General features: G+C 44.1%; 2 protein-coding genes across 8 annotated transcripts in view; one reads left to right on the forward strand and one right to left on the reverse strand.

The window, feature by feature from the left end:
- Positions 1-5,576, forward strand: part of AP4S1 (adaptor related protein complex 4 subunit sigma 1) — a 113,487-nt gene extending 107,911 nt beyond the window's left edge. For all 7 annotated transcript variants that reach the window (XM_030215288.1, XM_030215289.1, XM_030215285.1 and 4 more), the window contains one exon: positions 3,952-5,576. In XM_030215288.1, the coding sequence (XP_030071148.1) occupies positions 3,952-4,080 (129 nt within the window). In that variant the 3' untranslated portion in view covers positions 4,081-5,576. The remainder of the gene's footprint in view (positions 1-3,951) is intronic.
- An 8,427-nt stretch (positions 5,577-14,003) lies between these two features.
- The window catches only part of HECTD1 (HECT domain E3 ubiquitin protein ligase 1), a 324,415-nt gene continuing 318,933 nt past the window's right edge, over positions 14,004-19,485 (reverse strand). Inside the window, 2 exon segments of the mRNA XM_030215386.1 lie at positions 14,004-15,243; positions 17,889-18,033. Coding sequence (XP_030071246.1) covers positions 15,106-15,243; positions 17,889-18,033 — 283 coding nt within the window. The 3' untranslated portion in view covers positions 14,004-15,105.

The following is a 19,485-nucleotide window of genomic DNA, read 5'->3' on the forward strand; positions in this document are numbered from 1 at the left end:
GGACCCCATGATCTTGTTGCTCACTCAGACTGCTAAGCTTCTGTGTGGGTGTTGGGGTGATTTTTATTTTTCTGTCCCTGCTAAAGGTGCCATATGTCTGTAAATAATTTTGTTTTTAGTTCTCTATTTATAAAGATCTAATTACAATTGTAATTATGTATATATGTATATCTGGTGGCATCTTATAAATGGCATAGCTGAACCAGTTGGTTATTTATTTACCTTTATACATTATAATTATACATTATTACATAGCTCTCCTGAGGATTTCTTATCAGCTGCAGAGATAGGCGATCTCCAGAGGGTGTCTCTCTTATTGTTTTTTTATGCCTTAATTCTGGATTGGGTATACCATTTAACTCCATATAGGATCCTTGTAAATAAAATAATACATTGCACCGTATTGACATGTTTATATATTTTTATGATATTCTGTATTGTCTTTCTGACTTCCGGGTTCTAAACCCAGTTTCTGGTGTTTTACTTCTCTTTCTGTTTTTGACAGCTAGCCCTCTCTGCGATGAGCAGCCCCCACCCTCAGGCTTTTAGTCGGTTTCGTCGCCAGATTCCCCACTGTTTTGGGCGTTGCCCCCCCTTGCTGCGAAGCTAATTTCAGACTCCATTAAAGGAGATTAATAGGATGTCTCCCTTACTTCCTTCTTTATGCTCTTGCTCACTCTATGGTGTCTGTTATAGGGCTATCTTTCTTCTCCTTCCCTGTGTTATGGTATGCCAGCCTGAAGTTGTTTCTTAAGATTAGAGATTTCCATTTGTTTCCACCCTACATCCCGTACATTCTATTTTTCAAGTGGGTAAAGCCCCTGCCATTGCTGCAGCCCTGGTACTTGTATGCTTCCTGACTTTAAGTTTGCTAGTCTTCTGTATGTAAAATAAATTTCCTCCTCAGAGATCGGTGCCTTGCAAGTACATACTCCCTGTACTGTCTCTGCACTGTTATGAAGTTACGGCAGCTTGACAGTTCTTTTATGTCTCTACTTGTGGTGCTGTCTCTGTTTAAATTGTGCTGTGTACGGCTCATTATTTGCTGCCTCTGGTACATAGTACTGAATCTTTCCCTTCCTTGCTGCAGTTCCTTTGATATTTATCCATTGCCTCTGCCCTAATCCCCCATTCTGACCGTCCCCATCTACTCCCTTCCCCTATTTTTTATCTCTTATGTGTTAATCCTTGTTCCCGGTTGACAACTAATGTAAAACTTCCACCTCAACTATTCTGTTAACAAATTCTTGGGTTCTATCCTTTTATCACTATAAATACCCCTTGGTCAGCCTAAATACCTCGGTGATCACGCTTTTACTGCGTTGAAACCGGTAAATGACCCTCTAATCTTGTAACCCTGATCGTTATAGGTTACTGCACTTATGTCCTTATGCCCCTCCTTGTATTCTGCGTGTTATTGATAACTAGGCACCTGTTTTAGCATCTAAGCTCTTGGCTACTGTATCTCTAATTACTTTGCTTCCCCGGGCAGGGACTTAATTCCCCCCTAGGGAGTTCTAGTAAACTTGCCGGCGGGTACTGCAAGGTCTATTTTCTGCTGCGACATTTTATTTTCTGCCACTTCCCCTTTTCCCAGCTGTCTTAATGGAACCAGGGCGTTTCCCTCCCCATCCCTCTCTCTATGAGGTTCGATGTGCTTTACTATGGGTGTTCTAATCTGCCTCTTATAACATTATCTAGCAGATTTTTTGGGTGTCGCTGCAAAGCTTGTCAGTTACAGTTTAAACAGTCAATTCACTTCTTTTCTTTTAACAAAGCCATGCCTTTGGGTACTGTATAAATTATTTATCACCACTTTCTAACATTCTTTTTTCCTATTTTCACACCTAAACTGCCGACCTCTATTGGAGGGAGGTACTCCTTTTTTTTTCCTTGTATTCACATCGGGGTCACCAATGTTTTTAATTAGGGTTAGATAGACCCATGAAGACCCCCTCTAGTAGGTTGGCAAACTAGCCACCCACCAGAAAGGTTTCCTAGAAGGCTGTCATCTGTAATATGCTTGCGCTTATCTGACTTCCTACCAACACATGTGTGCTTAGGTTTTCTCTTACTAACCATTTTTACCCCAAAAGTTTAATTAAGCCTTTAGATATTTTATAGGAAACAGTGAGAGAAGAAGTTACAAGAATAATCAGCTTTATTATAACTTACCACAATAATACAGCAGGATCAGGTAAACAAGCAAATGGGGTGATCGGATGGACAGCATCTTAGTCTAGCACATCAAAAGATCTTCTTTCACACCCAAAATCTCCCTGCCTTTTATACACTCCTGGCCCTATTCAAACTAATGGAATCACATTTACTTCAATGTTAAGGGTTGTTTACCCAAAACTTGCTTGACCACAAGGATGCTCACAGGAAAGACTCCCTCCCCTCTTGGACAGCTACTTCCCTATTTTCTTTGCACCTGGCATTATCTTCAGATAAACAAGTTTTTTCTAACTCAGAAGAGAATCCATTTTGTGACTGAGAGGTTCCATTTTGATTTCTTGACCTAACTTTTCCAGTTTAGGTCATCTGGCCTCAGTCTGGCCATGCTAGCCATCAGATTTTTAACTTGGACAGAGCTTCTAACAGCTTGAGCTCCAAGATTTGACTTCCCACCCTTCTGGTGGGGAGCTCCTAGCTGTACCATAATTATACACCTTCCACCATGTGCAGCATATTCCATCTCTCTCCCTACTCATGACCAGCCTCTCCCTTCAGTCCTCATACTCCACCCTCTTGTGTCCAGCATTTCTCCTGTTACCCTGCTGCCTGCAAGGTCCAGCATCTGCCTTTGTGCCTCTATCTGTCTGCTGTGTCCCTATTCTTCCCACCCTTCATCCAGTTCCAGTAACAGTCCTCTCCTATGCTGATCCATCATCTCCCTTCTGTCATCCCTCTTCCCAAACATATATATATCCCTTTTTTCTCCCTCCTCAATCCAGCGTCTATATTTTCCTCCCTTGGCTGCCAGCTCTGATCCAGCATCATATTTTATTCTTATCCTTTGCCTCCTCTTCTGCACTTGGCTGCCATCGACCCTGCCCCTGATAAATTGGATGGCAAGGAAACAGAAGCCACGGGCCTTCCCTCTTGTCTGCGTTGCTATAGGCTCTGCTGGTCCTGACCCTGCCCCTCAAAAAAAGGAAGTGACTTCAGAGGAGGGCGGGAATGAGACCAGCAGAATGCAGGAAAGAGGGAAGGCACTGCGGCTTTTGTCTCCTTTAGCGCCATCTGGTTTAGCGGGACTGGGGCTGAGGGCAGAGCTAATGGCAGCCAAGTGAGTGTTGGGGTACTGCTTGCACATGTGCTTCAGTGATGGGCAGCCTGAAGCCAAGGTTGAAATCTGCTACTGCAGCTCCAGGCTGATTATGCACTGGAACTGGGGTGGAAAAAGGGTTGCAAGCCTTTTTTCTGGGGTGGCACTTGCCACCCCATAGTGACGCCTGTGCCTTAGGATCACAGCCACAGAAAGCTCAGTAAGCACTATTGCAGATGCATGAGATTGATTTGCGTACAATAGAGGCAGTGCATGCAAATCTGTCTCATGCATATTTATCATGGACATTCTGAAAACCCAGTTGACTTGGTGTGCCCCCTTGGCTTTCTTCATATTCTCTTTTGAGCAGGGACCGTCTTTTCTTCATGTTCAATTGTGAAGCGCTGCATACAACTGGTAGCGCTATAGTAATGAATTATAGTAGTAGTAATATATAACAAAAGAGCTGCCTTAATATCCAGGCTATGGTCTTGGGGTGTTGTATAAAGAAGTACTGACAGAACTGTGCAGTCACAATTGTTCTTTATCAAGATATATTATAGACCCTACTTTTCCCCAACACAAATTGTAAGAAAACTTCTAATAAACAGTTCCAGTAATAGGTATGCCTACAAAGTTATAGATTTTGTGATAAGTTTCTTAACGTGCTACTACTGCAGATCATGTTTAACCTGGACAAAGTACATATAATTTTAGATGAAATGGTGTTAAATGGCAGCCCGGTGGAAACAAACAAGACTCGAATCCTAGCACCCCTACTGGTCCTCGACAGAATGGTTGAGAGCTGATAAAGGAGAGATCCTACAGACTCACTTCGCAGAGAAGATTTAGAAAACCACAGAACTTCCATTAATAATTTCTGTGATGATGGACTGTAAGATAATTATTTGTGGTTCAAGTGAGTTCTTGTTTTGCTTTTTTTGTGTTAGTAAAATTTTCAGCTGTATATTAAATATTTCACTTAGATTCTCATTGGTGCTTTTAATATTCTTCTGTTAAATGCTTAACCATATTGGAGTCAACCAGTTTGTAGTGGATGCAGTGCTTTTCTCATGTTTATTCTACTTTGAAGATGTAAAATTACCTGCCACATATTTATAAGCTTTCTATCAGGTCATCTATGTGTGAAGGCCCACTGGGCATCTATATCTAGCCTATTTTATAAAGATACTTAAAAGTGTTTGTGTTCCTTTATAAAATACTAGGGCTAAACCTGTAGAAATAAGGGCTAGATCAAAGCTATGGACATTAATGCCTGTTTCAGAGCAGGTGTAAATGCTAGCGTATAATGTATAAACCACGTATCAAAAATAATAGCAGAATACACAAACTATACAATAACCACTTTTGACATTTTATTTTTAAAGAGGGCTCAAAAACATGAAGCTACTAGGTGTAGAGAGAAACTTCAATGTTCTCCTCATTGCACCTCAAACAAAGTACATCTCAAGCCTTGTTAAAATGAACAGAGCCCTCAAATGTTAGTCTTCAAACAGAAGTATCAGTGGAAATAACTGCTCTCCACAAATCAATATATTTTTAACATAAGGGTCCACTAATGAAGTCCACAGTTATCATCAAGTTGTTACAAAGCACAACTACTGGCTTCCATGATAATCCAAAACAACCTCAGCCTGGCTGGTGGTTCCACCCAATACAATAGACCTTATTACATTCAAAAACATTTTCAATTTTATTTTCCAAAAAAGGTGAGAAAATCAGTATTCTAACATTTATTGAACAAATACCTAGTGAAACAGGAGGGCATGAAGTAGAGAAGTAGCTTAATACTTAGCAGTGGGCTTAGAACCAAGGAAGTCAGGATTTAAATCCCACTGACACCTCTTGTGTTGTTGAGCAAGTCACTTAACCCTCTGTTGCTTCAGTTACATAATTAGATTGTAAGCCCTTCAGAGATAGAAAAATACCTACTGTAACTCACCTTGGACTACTGAAAAAGGCATGTGCCAAATCCAAATCTACAATATCAGGGCCTGAACGGAAAAAGCCCTCTCCTGGTAAACTTCCTCATAACACCAACACCTCTCCCTGGGAATGTAAAGTTCTTCCCAGGCCGTACCAACAAAGTCTAAACAGCAGGTAATCTGTTGTATACCCTAGAGGAAAGAAGGAGCTGGGGAGATATGATACAGACATTTAAACACTTGAAAGGTATTAATATAGAAATAAATCTTTTCCAGAAAAGAGGAAACAAACTAGAAGACATGAATTGAGGTTGCATGGTGGTAGATTTAGTAGTAATGTCAGGAAATTCTTTTTCATGGAGAGGGTAGTCGATGCCTGGAATGCCCTCCCAAGGGAGGTGGTAGAGACAAAAAGTGATAGAATTCAAAAAGGTATGGGATGAACACAGAGGATCTCTAATTAGAAACATTCATCTTAAATACTAAATAACAACGCTATACACGATCCATACATAACCGATCTTTTACCTCATGACTGATTAACCTCTTTGATACTCATGATCAAGTATTACCACTTCAACCTTATGCTGAATAGGGACTCTCTATAATCGATGACCTAATGTATGTTACAATCCAATTTATTCTCAGAAACTTCCATGCAATATCATAATTTATTTTTCTTTACTATGTATGTATGCACATGGTATATGCATATACCATGATCTGTTCCATATATGCCATGTTCCATATATGTTACCATGTATGTATGCACCTTAATGCAATACCATTTGTAATTCTGTTACCCGGTAATGGCAACTGCCATTACGGCAAATGTAAGCCACATTGAGCCTGCAAATTGGTGGGAAAATGTGGGATACTAATGCTACAAAAAAATAAATAAATGGATGGTGTGAAGAAACAAAACTTTAAATATCTGCATGCACATTGATGTCTTGACTGGTGCTTAAGATGGCAACTCCAGCTATGAAGATCTAAGGCCAATGCTAGGCAGACTTGTACAGTCTGTGTTCTGTATATGGTAATCCGGTTTAGGATGGGCTGATGAGGGCTTCAACAGCAACTCCAGTAGCTGGAACATGAGGACAGTGCAGAGCAGACTTTTACTGTCTGTGTCCTGCAAATAACGAGATGGATTTGGATAGGCTCCTGTGGGCTTCGACAGCAACTCCAGTAGTTGGAATGTAAGGACAATGCTATGCAGACTTCTACAGTCTATGGCCCAGAAATGCCAAAGAAAGACCATAAACAAGTATTTTATTTCACATTTGTTGTTGGTTTAATCATGAATTGATAATGAGTGTGACTGTTGGGTAGACTGGATGGACCGTTCAGGTCTTTATTTGCCGCAGTGGCGTACCAAGGGGGGGGGCGGTCTACCCCGGGTGCACGCCGCTGGGGGGGGGGGGTGCCGCGGCGCGCACCTGCTGCGAGAGTTCGCTAACTTTGCTCGTTCGCTGCAGCTCCCTCTGCCCCGGAACAGGTTACTTCCTGTTCCAGGGCAGAGGGAGCTGCAGCGAACGAGCAAAGTTAGTAAACTCGCAGCAGGCGCGCGCTGCGGCACCCCCCCCCCCCCAGCGGCATGCACCCGAGGGGCGGGCCGTCGCCCTGGGTATCCGCCCCCCTAGGAGCGCCACTGATTTGCCGTCATGTATTCCATTGGTTTGGAATGTGAGGACAGTGCCAGACAGACTTTTATGGATAGGCTGGAGTGGGCTTTCATGGAAACTCTAGTAGTTGGAACATAAGGACAGAGCCGGGCGCACTTCTACAGTACAGAGCAAACATTTACGGTCTGTGTCTTGCAAATGACAAGATGGATTCGGATAGGCTCAAGTAGGCTTCGACGGAAACTCCAGTAGTTGGAACATAAGGACAGAGCCGGGCAGACTTCTATGGTCTATGTCCCAGAAACACCAAAGAAAGACCATGATCAAGTAAATAATATCACGTTCATTGTCTACTTAAATCTTGATAATAAATGTGACTGTTGGGCAGATCTGCCATCACTTACTATGTTATGTTACTATAAGGCTTATTTTTGAAAGAGAAGGGCACCCATTTTCCGACACAAATCGGGAGATGGGCATCCTTCTCCCAGAGTCGCCCAAATCGGCATAATCGAAAGCTGATTTTGGGTGTCCTCAACTGCTTTTCATTGCGGGGATGACCAAAGTTCACGGGGGCGTGTCGGAAGCATAGTGAAGGCGGGACTGGGGCGTGCCTAAAACATGGGCATCCTCAACTGATAACGGGAAAAAGAAGGGCGTCGTCCCTGATGAGCACTTGGGCGACTTTTCTTGGTCCATTTTTTTTTTTACAACCAAGCCTCAAAAAGGTGCCCGAACTGACCAGATGACCACCGGAAGGAATCGGGGATCACCTCCCCTTACTCCCCCAATGGTCACCAACCCCCTCCCACCCTAAGAAAAAAACTTTTTAAATATTTTTTGCCAGCCTCAAATGTCATACCCAGCTCCATCACAGCAGTATGCAGGTCCCTGGAGCAGTTTTAGTGGGTGCAGTGCACTTCAGGCAGCGGACCCAGGCCCACTCCCCCTACCTGTTACACTTGTGGTGGTAAATGTGAGCCCTCCAAAACCCACCTGAAACCCACTGTACCCACATCTAGGTGCCCCCCTTCACACCTTAGGGCTATGGCAGTGGTGTACAGTTATGGGGAGTGGGTTTTGTGGGGGGGGGGGTGCTCAGCACACAAGGTAAGGGAGCTATGCACCTGGGAGCAATTTGTGAAGTCCACTGCAGTGCCCCCTAGGGTGCCCGGTTGGTGTCCTGTCAGGGGGACCAGTGCACTACGAATGCTGGTTCCTCCCATGACCAAAGATGGGTGTCCTCGGTTTCCATTATGGCCGAAAATCGGGGACGACCATCTGTAAGGACCTAAATTTCACAATTTAGTCGTCCTCAACCGTATTATCGAAATGAAAGATGGACGATAATACGGATTTCCCCGCCCCTTCACCGGGACATCCTCAGGAAAACTTGGGTGCCCCTTTTGATTATGCCCCTCAATGCAACTCTCCTTGAACTGCTGAAAACAAATGTGCGCAAAATCCAAATTAAATAATAAATACTAACACCTCCATTCAAATAGCATAGCTAGAGAACCTCTTAACAAAGAAAAGCCAATCAGTGCATGTGCCTTAAATGTCCCAGAAATCTTTTATTCTGCTCTTTGAGCAGGGACTGTCTTTCTTCTATGTTTGTGCAGCGCTGCGTATGCCTTGTAGCACTATAGAAATGCTAAATAGTAGTAGTAGTAGTAAGCATGTGTTGCCAATGTCATAAGTTGATTGGTGTGCTTTTATGTAAGCCAGTTTCCAAATTTAATTCCAATGGCGCTATGGTCTTTTTTTTTTAATGTATTCTTTATTCCCAACATAGGAGCAGTTATGCTGAATAATTAATGGAAGCAGATGATTGTTCAATGCAAAACAAAACCCTACAAATCTGTAATTGCATTACTTTAAAGAGACCAATGTGCTGTAAGAAGCACCAATTCTTTCAGTCTTTGTAAAACAGATATGTTTAATAATATATGTTGTCATCTTTCAAATTGTTGTCCTTGTATGTAATAATAAACATGGACACACGACATAAATACAGTGGGGGAAATAAGTATTTGATCCCTTGCTGATTTTGTAAGTTTGCCCACTGACAAAGACATGAGCAGCCCATAATTGAAGGGTAGGTTATTGGTAACAGTGAGAGATAGCACATCACAAATTAAATCCGGAAAATCACATTGTGGAAAGTATATGAATTTATTTGCATTCTGCAGAGGGAAATAAGTATTTGATCCCCCACCAACCAGTAAGAGATCTGGCCCCTACAGACCAGGTAGATGCTCCAAATCAACTCGTTACCTGCATGACAGACAGCTGTCGGCAATGGTCACCTGTATGAAAGACACCTGTCCACAGACTCAGTGAATCAGTCAGACTCTAACCTCTATAAAATGGCCAAGAGCAAGGAGCTGTCTAAGGATGTCAGGGACAAGATCATACACCTGCACAAGGCTGGAATGGGCTACAAAACCATCAGTAAGACGCTGGGCGAGAAGGAGACAACTGTTGGTGCCATAGTAAGAAAATGGAAGTAGTACAAAATGACTGTCAATCGACAAAGATCTGGGGCTCCACGCAAAATCTCACCTCGTGGGGTATCCTTGATCATGAGGAAGGTTAGAAATCAGCCTACAACTACAAAGGGGGAACTTGTCAATGATCTCAAGGCAGCTGGGACCACTGTCACCACGAAAACCATTGGTAACACATTACGACATAACGGATTGCAATCCTGCAGTGCCCGCAAGGTCCCCCTGCTCCGGAAGGCACATGTGACGGCCCGTCTGAAGTTTGCCAGTGAACACCTGGATGATGCCGAGAGTGATTGGGAGAAGGTGCTGTGGTCAGATGAGACAAAAATTGAGCTCTTTGGCATGAACTCAACTCGCCGTGTTTGGAGGAAGAGAAATGCTGCCTATGACCCAAAGAACACCGTCCCCACTGTCAAGCATGGAGGTGGAAATGTTATGTTTTGGGGGTGTTTCTCTGCTAAGGGCACAGGACTACTTCACCGCATCAATGGGAGAATGGATGGGGCCATGTACCGTACAATTCTGAGTGACAACCTCCTTCCCTCCGCCAGGGCCTTAAAAATGGGTCGTGGCTGGCTCTTCCAGCACGACAATGACCCAAAACATACAGCCAAGGCAACAAAGGAGTGGCTCAGGAAGAAGCACATTAGGGTCATGGAGTGGCCTAGCCAGTCACCAGACCTTAATCCCATTGAAAACTTATGGAGGGAGCTGAAGCTGCGAGTTGCCAAGCGACAGCCCAGAACTCTTAATGATTTAGAGATGATCTGCAAAGAGGAGTGGACCAAAATTCCTCCTGACATGTGTGCAAACCTCATCATCAACTACAGAAGACGTCTGACCGCTGTGCTTGCCAACAAGGGTTTTGCCACCAAGTATTAGGTCTTGTTTGCCAGAGGGATTAAATACTTATTTCCCTCTGCAGAATGCAAATAAATTCATATACTTTCCACAATGTGATTTTCCGGATTTAATTTGTGATGTGCTATCTCTCACTGTTACCAATAACCTACCCTTCAATTATGGGCTGCTCATGTCTTTGTCAGTGGGCAAACTTACAAAATCAGCAAGGGATCAAATACTTATTTCCCCCACTGTAACTCCCATGGAATCACAATCCATATGAGTTTGTAAATTAAAATAAAAATGCAAAATAGGATGTGTGAAAGTTATCTCCATCGCACGAACACAAATGCTGCAAGGATTATACAGGAATTGTCCATGAGGTTGAGGTGGCAAAGAAGGGACATTTGTTAGTGGCACAGATGATCTTACCAAAATATTCTTTAGATTCTTCTGCTGCTGGTAAGTCACACAAGTGAAATTGACAAGTTATAAGCATGTTTTTTTTAAATATAAATCAACATTTGAATATGCACACATAAAATTGAATCAGTGAGATCATTAACAATGCAAACAAAGCATAAGCATAATATTCAACATTTTCACCCAGTCACAACCCTCTCCTCTCAACCCCACCCATCCCGCCCAAGGTTGCATAGGTGGTCGTGTTTGGGGAAAGAGTCCAGCTAGTGTGTGCAATTAGTTCAATATCTGGCTGTGGGGTGCCGGCTGCAATGTGGTCCAAAAGCACTCCCAGTGGTGCTGGAAAGCCTTCCCTTTCAAGGAAGCTTTATCATGAACCTCCATTTTCTCCATGGAAAGGAACAGGATCATTTGGGAATTCCAGCTAAAGTACTGTGTGTGAGGGGGTAGTGTCCATTCGCCAACATTGTAGAATCACATGTTTGGCCATCAGCACTAGTTGACGAAGGAATGCTACCAATCTGGGAGCAGTGGGAGTCTTGAGATTATATTCCTCAAACAAGAGTGTTGGGTCGAAGCACACAGGGCGACTCCACTGGGTCAATGTCGCCTGCAGTATTCTAGCCCAGAACATAGAAGATGGTGGCACAAAGAGCTATATAATTCATCTTGTCTCCCCCAACAATATAAACTCCCAGGGAAAATCTGCTACAGTACAAAGAAAAAAAAAGCCACAGACAGAATTCCCCTTGTAGTGACATACAACCCAGAGCTGGAAAAACTGAGGAAAATCATAAGAGAACTACAGCCACTACTCCAGGAAGATGAATTACTGAAAGAGATATTCCCATCCCTACCAGTGCTGGCCTTCCGACAGCCACCAAATTTAAAACACAAGCTGATCAGAAGTAAACTTCCAACACAGACGGAAAAAGAAAAGGGCACATTTCCGTGTAACACAGCCAGCTGCAAACTATGCCAAAACATTTCACAAGACCCCACAGTCATTCACAAAGGAAAAATATTCAACATAAAGGACTATTTTACATGCTCATCTTCCAATGTGGTATATATCATTCAGTGTAAAAAATGTAACGAAGGATGCTATATTGGAGAAACAGGCCAGATGCTTAAGACAAGATTCAATCTGCACAGACATCACATGGAAATAGCCGGTGCCAGTCAAGCCCCCACCCCTGTGGGCCAACACTTCACAAGACCAGAACACTGCACCAGTGATTTCACAGTAAGAATACTGAAAGGTAATTTTAAAACAATACAGGAACGTAAGACCTTTGAAATAAGAATGATTGAATATTTTGACACACAACAAACAGGACTTAATAAGGATCTGGGTTTTCTAACCCATTATAAACCATAAGCTGTATTTCTCTGTTTATTACCCTCCTCTCACCTACCAACACCCATTCTGTTAGAATATCAATGAAATGCTTTGATGTCCCCATGCATACCCCCACCCTCCCACTCTGTCAGACTGTCAAAGTAATGCTTTGATGTTTCTCTTATATATACTATCTGCTACATTTGCTTATTTCTGATCTGACGAAGAAGGGCAACCTTCGAAAGCTAAGAAATGTATTAAGTTATGTCCAATAAAAAAGGTATCATCTTTCCTACATGCATCACTTACACTTGCTCACATTAAGGGCCCTGTTTACTGAGCCGCACTAGAGGCATGTTACCATTTTTAGTGCGTGCAGTGTAGATGCCCATAATATTCCTATGGGCATCTGCACAGCGTGCAGTAAGTTTTAGCACACACTAAATATGCTAGCGCAACTTTTTTTTTATTTTTATTTGTACCCCGCACTTTTTCCCACTCATGGCAGGCTCAATGCGGCAGGCAATGGAGGGTTAAGTGACTTGCCCAAAGTCACAAGGAGCTGCCTAGGCCGGGAATCGAACTCAGTTCCTCAGTTCCCCAGGACCAAAGTCCACCACCCTAACCACTAGGCCACTCCTCCACTCCACTTAGTAAACAGAGACCTAAATATCATCTGCCATTTGGATGCCTACTTTGAATAACTGTCATCAGCAAATTTAGGGGCCCTTTTACTACACTGTGGTAAAAGAGGCCCTGCGGTGTCCTCGGTACATAGATTTGTCGTCTGCCTAGGACCCTTTTACTGCAGCAGAGGTTTTGTGAATAAAGGAAATGGCTGTAAGTATACTTGGCATGCGGCCATTTCCTGGGGGAGCCCTTACCGCCTCCTATATGGGAGGCGTAGGGGCTCCTGCGCTAACCCGGTGGTAAATGCCAGGTAAGACCCTAGTGGAAAAAAGAAAAAATAATTTCTGGTGTCGGATATGGCTTACGGTGGGGGCGGCACTACCGCCTGCTCCTGCGATGAGGATTGGTACAAGACAAAGCTGTTTTTTAAAAGGGCCCCTTAATGACTTCACTTGTTATTTCTGTTTCTAAACCATTTATAAATGTTAAAAAGCAGTAGTCTCAGCACAGACCCCTAGGAAACCCCACTATCCTTCGCCACTGAGAATAATGACCATTTAACCTTACTTTTCTCTTTTTAACCAGTTCTTAATCCACAATAAGACACTGCCTCCTATTCCATGACTTTCTAATTTCCTCAGGAGTCGTTCATGAGGTAGTTGGTAAAATGCCTTCTGAAAATCCAGATACACAATATCAATCGGCTCACCTTTATCCACAATATCTATTCACCTCTTCAAAGAAATGTAGTAGATTGGCAAGATTTCCCTTGACTAAATCCATGTACCATTGATACATGCCAATACATATGTTCAGTAATTTTTTTTCTTTATAGTAGTCTCTACCATTTTGCCAGGCATGGACTACAGGCTTATTGGTCTATAATTTCCCAGGTCATTTGTGGAACCATTTTTTAAAAAGTTGCATTACATTGGCCACCTTCCCCAATCTTCCAGTACCATGCTAGATTTTAAATATAAAATTACATAATATTAATAGAACTAAAAAAAAAAAAAGAACTTAAAGAGCTAGTATCAGTACTCTTGGATGTAAACTATCTGGCTCACTCACCACCATTAAATACCATTTCTGGCTCTGGTATCTCCCCCACACCTTACTCAGTTAAGACCGAAGCAAAGAATTTATTTACTGTCTCTGCTATGGCCTAGTCTTTCCTGGGAGCCTCTTTTACACCTTGGTCATCTAGCAGTCCAATTGATTCTTTTACTTTTTTGTGTGTGTGTGTGTGTGTGTGTGTTTTTGCCTCCAAGGCAAAAAACTGAGGAGCTGTGAAGACTGCTGCATTTGGCTGGCTCAAAATTTTACAAGTTACATCCCAGCAACAAGTCACTGTATACACTTGATATTTATCTAAGAATTAGATAACACAGTAAACCAGTATTTACGCAGTTAACATTTTAATGGTTATCTTGAGCATACACATTGCAATCATATTCATTTTTACTTCAATCTGCAACAAGTTAAATAAAATGTTTGTAATATACAAAGAATACACAAACAAAGCAAACCTTGCTTCAATTGTGCCTTGCACTTAGAACCAGTGTTTTTATAGTATTTTGTTGTTTGCCAGCTTTATTGTTGACTTGCATACCACACACACACACCCACACAAAGGATTTGATCTTTGTAAGCAGGGCATTTAAGAAATAAAAATATTACTCCCAGTTTAAAAAAAAAAAAAAAAAAAAAAAAAACTAAACCAAGGAAATGCATGATTGTATGCAAAAAAACAAAATAAAGAGAGAGAAGTACTTCAATATGCCAATTCTGCAGGCACCGTGAAAAAAAAAAAAAAGGAAAGAATTTGAAATGCCCATTAACTAAATTTCAGGGATCAGATTTCCACTGGTTAAGAAAAAAAAAAAAAAAAGGATCAGTGATGGCCACTGTAGTGTATCAGATATTTTAATTGTCAAAACTTTTACACATATTGAAAAATGTATCAGTAAATACTGAAGGGGAAAAATACAAAATATTCAGATCTCCTTCCCTTCTTGCTTTCCCCATGTTTTTTCTAAAAATACCAAATGGAGTCAGCATAATTTCCAGTTACTTCAGCCCTGCTGGGTCATCACATAGTGCTGCTCTACATCAACCCTGTAGAGAAAGCATCACATTGTGTCGCTTTGCATCAGCCTTTCCAAGAACACAAGACACTCTGCATCAGCCCTGTAGAGTGCCATCAAACAGCACTACCCTGCACCAGCACTTTAAAGAAAGCATTACACAGTCTCTGTCAGCCATGTACTTCCCGGGAATTTCAGTTTCATCATTAGCAGCTAAGAAACTTATTTCATGTTCTCCTCTAAAGTCTCACAGGTAGCAATAAAGTAAACAGAATTTAACAAAAAAATTCCCGAACAAAATAAAAAGTCCAGTTTTTTTTTTCTTTAGAACACAGCTTGGAGACTGGATATTTTCAGCACACAAACACAACAGGGTGTCACTAGTATAAAAAAATAGTCTTTATATCCTGTATCTGCACTACAGCTCAGTTGAGGTGAAAGCCTTTCTCCATGGTAGCAGCTAACAGGCGCTCCCTCATTATCTCTTCAGAGGAATACTCAGGCAACTTCAGATAATGTACACATGTATTCACTGAAGGATAACTGGAATCTGTAGCATCCACCTGTAAAAAGAGCAAACTGTTGTAAGAAATCATAATGACACATACATTCCCCTGTGGAGAGGCAGAACTGGGCATTCAATGAAGAAAACTAAGTATTTCCTCAGTCTAGTAGACATTTTTATTTATTAGGATTTATTTACCGCCTTTTTGAAGGAATTCACTCAAGGTGGTGTCAGGGGCGTAGCCACGGGTGGGCCTAGGCCCACCCAGTTTAGGTCCAGGCCCACCCAGCAGTGGAGCGGAGGGAGCAGGCTGCGCTCCGATCCTGCCTCCATCTCTCTGACGGCAGCGCTTCCCGATCGCAGGATCTACCTCCTCCCTCTGCAGAGGAGACGCTTCCGAGTTAGACGCAGGAGGCAGCGTGTTTGAATCGCTACCGCTGCTGCTGCTGAGACAGAGGGAGGAAGTAGATCCTGCGATCGTGGCGGTGGTAGGCAGCGTCTGCGGAGCAAAGATGACGTAGAGAGAGCCTTTTTACCATATTTACTCGTGGAGCTGCCTTTGTTTCCAGCTTCTAAAGCTTAGTCTTTTTCTTAAGAACCAGTGACCTCTAATGGAACCTTAGCAGCACTACATGTATAGTAAGAAAAACGGCTATGCTCCAGAAGAGAGAGAGAGAGAACAGTAGGTAGGGAAAGAAGTAGAGAGGGGACAAGCAAAAGAGACGAAGAGGACAGAGGCCAAGAAAGTGAGAGAGGAGGGGGAAAGAGAGAGCCAGGGTGGGCAGAGAAAAAGCAAGGGGGAGAGAGGAGAAGGTAAGGTAGGAGAGTGTGTGTGTGCACGTGCGTGCAACCGGAAGCGCTGCTGTCAGAGGGTGGGCAGATGGAATGGGAGGGAAGGGGCAAGCTCCTATTTGGTGAAGATTTGGACATGTAGGTAAAAGATCTTGGGGAGGTCAAACAGCAGACGCTGCCAGGATTAAAGGGCAGGCAAGCGTCCATTGTCTGCCCTCTCTGAACTTTGCTCAGTTATCTGCTGGTGATTAAGACGCTTCTAGTAAGTCCAGCTGCAGTGTATTGGTATGTGGTGGTCTAGTGATTAACAGTTTCCATTTTGTCCAGGCATGAGAGTTTGATCTGCCCCTACTCCTTAGTAATTCCCTTATCCTCTTGTTTGTCCTATTTGTCTGTCCTAATTAGATTGTAAGCTCTGGAAGGATGGGGGTGAAGGAGAATCACTGGAAATGGATGGGAGGGGAGGGCAGGGGAGAGAGGAGAGTCACTGGGTATGGATGGATGGAGGGGGGGCAGGGGAGAGGAGGGTTGCTAGACATGGATGGAGGAGAGGGAAGGGAGAGAGAAGAAATGCTGGACGTGGATGGAGGGGATGGAAGAGTGAGGAAGGAGATGAGATGAGGGAAAAGGAAAGAGAGGAGAAAATTGCACATGGATGAAGAAAATAGGCAGACGCTGGATCCACTGGACAGTCAAGTCTGCGGAGGACCCAGCTTTTACTTACAGATATAGAGCAAGAAATGAAGAAGAAAGGCGGAAAGTAAAGAAGTAAATGGAAAGGAAGCCTTGGAAACGGAGTAAAGAGGACAGATAGCAGCAGAATCAGATACTGGGCCAGCATGATCCGAAAAACAAAGTCACCAGACAGCAAAGGTAGAAAAAAATCGTTTTATTTTCATTATAGTGTTTGGAATATGTCCACTTTGAGAATCAGGTGTTCAACATTAGAAGTTTATATTTATTTACTTATTTATGGCATTTTATCCCACATTAAACATGAATTAGATTGGAACCTGGGATCATTTAATGTTTTTTTTTCCTGGAGAGAGTAATGCATTGCCTCCCCCTCCCACCCCCCCAGGCTCTCTCCCTGGCTATAGCCAGCTCTGCAATTTCGGGGGGGGGGGGGGGGGGGGGGGGAGGTGCACAGGTGGACAGTGGGGGGGGGGCGCAGAGGTGGACCGGGGAGAGAGCCTGTTGTTAAACATTTACCAGCACACCACTGTCTAGTGCCCACCCATCCAACCTGTTGGCCCACCCAAAAATTGACTTCTGGCTACGCCACTGGGTGGTGTACATTAAGAATAGATCAAGCATGAGCAACAGGCATTTACAGCAGTCAAAATATTCAAATAATACAAAGTATGGAATAGTATACTACTTACAATGTCAACACAATATGTAATAGAACATTATAATTGATAGTGAAGGGTGAAGCAAAGATAGAACATATAGATAGGTAAGAGAGTAGGAAGAGTTGGGAAGTAAGGTGACTGATTTAAAGAAAGTTGCACACGAGGTCAGAGATGGTTAAATAGACATAGCATCTATGGAAACGAGAAAGCAGTACTTTAAGCTTAGACCACACAGTGGAATGATGATCCTTTTCCCAAGAATTTTATTCAACCAAGGGTCTTATAAAATGTATTTTCTTAAGCAGAATAACCATATAGTAGAAATTATCATGAAAGGAAGGAATATGTGGGGGAAGAAGGGAAAAGCTTTAGGAAAAAATGTTTTTACAACAGGAGTTCTTGTACACAATGCAACTCCTTAGCAAGTTGTCAGCAATCGCGGACAGAGAAGAAACTTGAGTCTTAGTTTTGCCCTGGGGATTTTGCCACACTCTATGTGGCACAGTACTGCTGAAAACAACAAAATGCACGTATTATAACTGTAATGGGGGAATACCTTGCGTACGACAGTGAGACGAGGGTGAAGGTTGGCCAGACCACCTGGTGGGAGCGTCGAACATCCTGTGGTGAACTGTAAGAATGCTTTCCGTTCATCTGAAGACATGCCACACAGCACTCTCACAAACCGCAGGAAGCCGGGGCTACAAACAGAAAAGTAGAAATCAGGTCACTGTTACAACCCTAGTTACAGGTCTGCTGTGAATCAGAACCAGGTTTGACATTTACTCAGGCCCTCATGATCACAAGCCCCGCGCTATTCCAAACAGCGCTCTAAAATAGCACTGGAATAGCGCGGGGCTTTACCGCACCGATGAGCAGAGATAATGCATGCAAATTTAAGCAGCGCAATTATCTCTGATCATTGGGTAGAAGTGCAGGCGAATTGTGCCTGAGGTTGCGCTCAGCACAGTCCTCCCATACTTGTTTGACAGGTCTGGGCTGTCAAAAGCCCAAACCTGTCAAACACCTTGCCCCATCAACTAACACCCTGCCCCAAGGCCCGAGCAACGGGGGCTGGAGGTACGGTGGACCTCCGGTCCCCCCGATGATCCCACCCCCCCCCCCCCAGGTTCAGGGAGGGCTGGAGATCCGGTGGGTCTCCAGCCCCTCCCAAACCCCCCCGAAATTGGTCCCTGGTGGTCTAGTGGCCACCGGCAAAACCCCCAGCGACCGGGGGGGGGGGGGGCCACCCCAACTCCCCCCACCCCCAGCGTTGTCCGAGCGATCCCTAGTGGTCCAGCGTAAGGACAGCCCCCTCCCGGCCCCCCTACCTTAGTTGGAGGAGGGACACAGCCTGCCTCCCTCCTCTTGGTTGACAACACAGCAAAATGGCGGCGCCCAGCCCTGCCCAGCGCATCCTGGGATGCGCTGGGCTACAGACCATGTAAAGGAATCATTCCCTTTCATGGTCTGTAACCCCGCCATTTTGCTGTGTCGTCAACCAAGAGGAGGGAGGCAGGCTGCGTCCCTCCTCCAACTAAGGTAGGGGGGGCCGGCAGGGGCTGTTCTTATGCTGGACCACCAGGGATCGCTCAGACAACGCTGGGAGGGGGGGGAGTTGGGGTGGGCTGCAGGTCCGCCGGACCTCCACCCCTCCTCCCGTCGCTCGCTAGGTGTGAGGGGGTTTTGCCGGTGGCCACTAGACCACTAGGGACCAATTTCAGGGTGTTCCAACCGTCCCTGGACCTGAGGGGGGGTGGGATCGTCGGGGGGACAGGAGGTCCACCAGACCTCTAGCCCCCTGTTGGCAGCCTGGCACGTTTGCTTTGGGTGGGAACGGGGGCCTGCCATCATGCAACTACATGCTGGACACGGCTCACCATTCCTCCCCAATGATCGGCAAACCCTAACGCCAGCTCGGAGCTGGCGTAGGGTTTGCTGTGGCCAGCGACCCAATCTTTGGCGCGCTGGTCGCTGATCATTGAGAATGAAATGCGCTGAGCCCTGTTTAGCATGCATTTGCATGCTATTTGCACAAAGAGCCCTCGAGCGTGTTGTTTCACGCGCAGGAGGGCTCTAATCATGGGGCGGTAGCAAACGCTGGCGCTAGTATGGCGCTAACAGCCTCTAGCGCCTGCGTTTGCTTTTGATCA

The sequence above is a fragment of the Microcaecilia unicolor genome, chromosome 9 (genome assembly GCF_901765095.1).
Source record: "Microcaecilia unicolor chromosome 9, aMicUni1.1, whole genome shotgun sequence".
Taxonomy (NCBI): Eukaryota; Metazoa; Chordata; class Amphibia; order Gymnophiona; family Siphonopidae; genus Microcaecilia; species Microcaecilia unicolor.